This window comes from Electrophorus electricus, chromosome 21, assembly GCF_041902795.1.
Source record: "Electrophorus electricus isolate QZ-2024a chromosome 21, ASM4190279v1, whole genome shotgun sequence".
In the NCBI taxonomy this organism is placed as follows: domain Eukaryota; kingdom Metazoa; phylum Chordata; class Actinopteri; order Gymnotiformes; family Gymnotidae; genus Electrophorus; species Electrophorus electricus.
In genome coordinates this window covers 3,747,501-3,750,000 of record NC_137517.1, presented here as the reverse complement: position 1 = coordinate 3,750,000, position 2,500 = coordinate 3,747,501, and the positions used below count along the sequence as shown (strand labels likewise).

Genomic DNA, 2,500 nt, shown 5'->3' with positions numbered 1-2,500 from the left:
ACACACACACACACACACTCTCACTCAGACACAAGGATAGAGTTTCACCGCTATGGTCTAGAGTCTAGTGACTACACCCCAGAGAGCTGGCCACAACGCCATGCCCTTGCAGCTAGTCTGAAGGTGAACATGCACTGTGACCGTCTCCTCAAACACACACACACAGACACAGGCCACTCAATGAAATCAAATACCAGTTGCTCTCTCCCTGAAAACTGATTTGAGGAGTGATAGAAGGAGGGGATGAGTAACATGAGGTGAAAGAATGAAAGAGAGAGAGAAACAGACTTTACACACCCTCAGGCTGAATACCATCCAAGAAGAGACAGTCACTTTACCGACATGTATGGGTGTGTGTGTGTGTGTATGTACGCCCATGTGCGCGCGTCTGTACGTGTGTGCGCGCGCGCGTGGACGTGCCGCACCTCTGTGATGCGCGGGTTGGTGCACTTGACGTGGCTGGCGGCCAGGTGGAGCCAGCGCGTGGTGTAGGGGTTGGACATGGGGCAGTGCTGGAGTAGGGTGCAGCGGCCCTCCATGCTGCACCAGCCGCACTGGAACTTCCTCTCGGCCTTCAGACACATGCCACAGCTGTCCCTCTGGGCGCTGCACTTGTACAGGTGCACTGTGGGACACAGGAGGACCTCCATTAGCGGGTCCTCAGAGTGTGTGCAACGCCTGCGGGCCAGAGACCTGCTGAACTCCGCCGGAAACGTCGGTGGTGGACAAGCGGCTTTAAAAATGCAATTAGCGCTACAAGAAAAGGTCATTTATAAAAATACAGCTCAGCTGTGCGTCACGGCTTGCCGTTGGAGAAATGCAGCTAGTGTGGGCCAATCGCTGCTCAGGGGAGGTGTGTCCTCCGGCACGTGGGCGGTTTCTCACTGAGACAGGGGTGGTCACACCACACTGGTCTCTCCAGCCACTACAGATGGTCAGCTGCTATTCAGGCCTGTATGTCCTGCTGAGGTGTGTCCTGCTGAGACTGAGGTCTGCTGGTTGTGGTGTTGGTGTGGCGGTGGGGGAGGAATTCTGAACCAAGGGGGACTTGGTCAGACTGAACCCAGGAGGACGTAGAGTCAGACTGGAGCCGAGCGTGGAGCTGGGTTACAGCTGGTGGACTGAGTTAGGTTTGGATAACTCTCTGCCTTGCTTCATTTTCCCCTCTCTCTCTCTCTCTCTCTCTCTCTCTCTCTCTCTCTCTCTCTCTCTCTCTCTCCTCGTTATCAGTCTGTCTATCTGGTAATGTGAATGCTGCAGCTCTGATGTTTCCAGTATCATTCGTATAGCCTCGTTATAATCTCCATTCAACTATAAAGTATAATTAATTGGCTTGTCTTCTGCTAATAAACCCGATGTTGCCTTGAACCTCGGAGCTCTTTAGCTCTTTAGTACTACTAAACTAGTGTGAAGGATTTTTTGAAAAGCCGGCTGTAGCTCTACAGACTGTATCTTTACACTACCCCTCCGTAAAGGCCCGGACCTTGGTGCATACATTTCGTAGGTTAAACTCGAAAGAGCAGAACAGGTAACCTGACAAACCGGACTGCTTTTACAAGAAATGTCAGGAAGTTGCTTATGTTTTATTCTTGTAACCTGCGCTGGGCTATGAATGCACTTGTACCTACGTCATTTGGTAATTATAATTTGAAATAATTTATTAAGTTACCACCACATTAAATTTTCACTCACAGCACAGGTTGGCTGGTTTTGGCTGTAGGTGATCAGAACAAACCAACCCCCCCATCCTGGGAGTGGATGGTGCTGAAGACAAAGAGGAAGCAGGCCTTCGCGCGTACCTGTACGGGCCGGGCCGCGGACCTCACTCTGGGTCTGCTGGGTTAGTTCTACACTGGCATTAAGAGTCCCTCACTCACACACCCTGTGTCTGTCCTGAAGCCACAGAGATTCACTGTTCATAAGCTTTAGGTAAATCAATAGATCTGTGTGTGTGTGTGTGTGTGTGTGTGTGTGTGTGTGAGAAAGCGCAGGGGGTTCAGGAGCATTCAGCCGGTGAAAAAGTCATGACTGACAGATTGTGTGTGTGTGTGTGTGTGTGTGTCCAAGGTTACCTTGGATATTCCCAGGGTTATCAATGATGAAGTTTCCGTTCCACACCACAGAGAAATCCACTGGCAGCTCACTAATCCGCATCCCTTCATACAGATACTGCAGGGAGAGAGAGAGAGAGAGAGAGAGAGAGAGAGAGAGAGAGAGGGAGAGAGAGAGAGAGTTCCGCTGCCTTTACTACATGACCACAGACTTGCATCATGGGCCTGTCAGCTAGGAGGACCACACTCTCACATACTGCTCACAAAGACACCTCAGTGTGTGTTTGTGAGTTAGAGAGAGGCTTACTGAGCTGTTCTGGCATTGGACGCTGGAGCTGTTGAATCGTAGAGCCGTGACCCGGTGACTGACGCCCTGGATGTGCAGGACACACTCGTAGCCGCGCTGGCCAGACTGCGGCTGCGGAAGGTTCCGGGCCTTCAGGGTGATG

The 2,500-nt window shown here is 51.5% G+C and overlaps 1 protein-coding gene across 2 annotated transcripts in view; it reads right to left on the bottom strand.

The window, feature by feature from the left end:
* plxna2 (plexin A2) overlaps window positions 1–2,500 on the bottom strand; it is a 142,037-nt gene that overhangs the window by 48,110 nt on the left and 91,427 nt on the right. For both annotated transcript variants that reach the window (XM_035521313.2, XM_081704060.1), the window contains exons 10-12: window positions 2,359–2,500; window positions 2,073–2,169; window positions 426–625 (exon numbers count right to left, since the gene is read on the bottom strand). The exon at window positions 2,359–2,500 is cut by the window's right edge and continues 59 nt beyond it. In XM_035521313.2, the coding sequence (XP_035377206.2) occupies window positions 426–625; window positions 2,073–2,169; window positions 2,359–2,500 (439 nt within the window). The remainder of the gene's footprint in view (window positions 1–425; window positions 626–2,072; window positions 2,170–2,358) is intronic.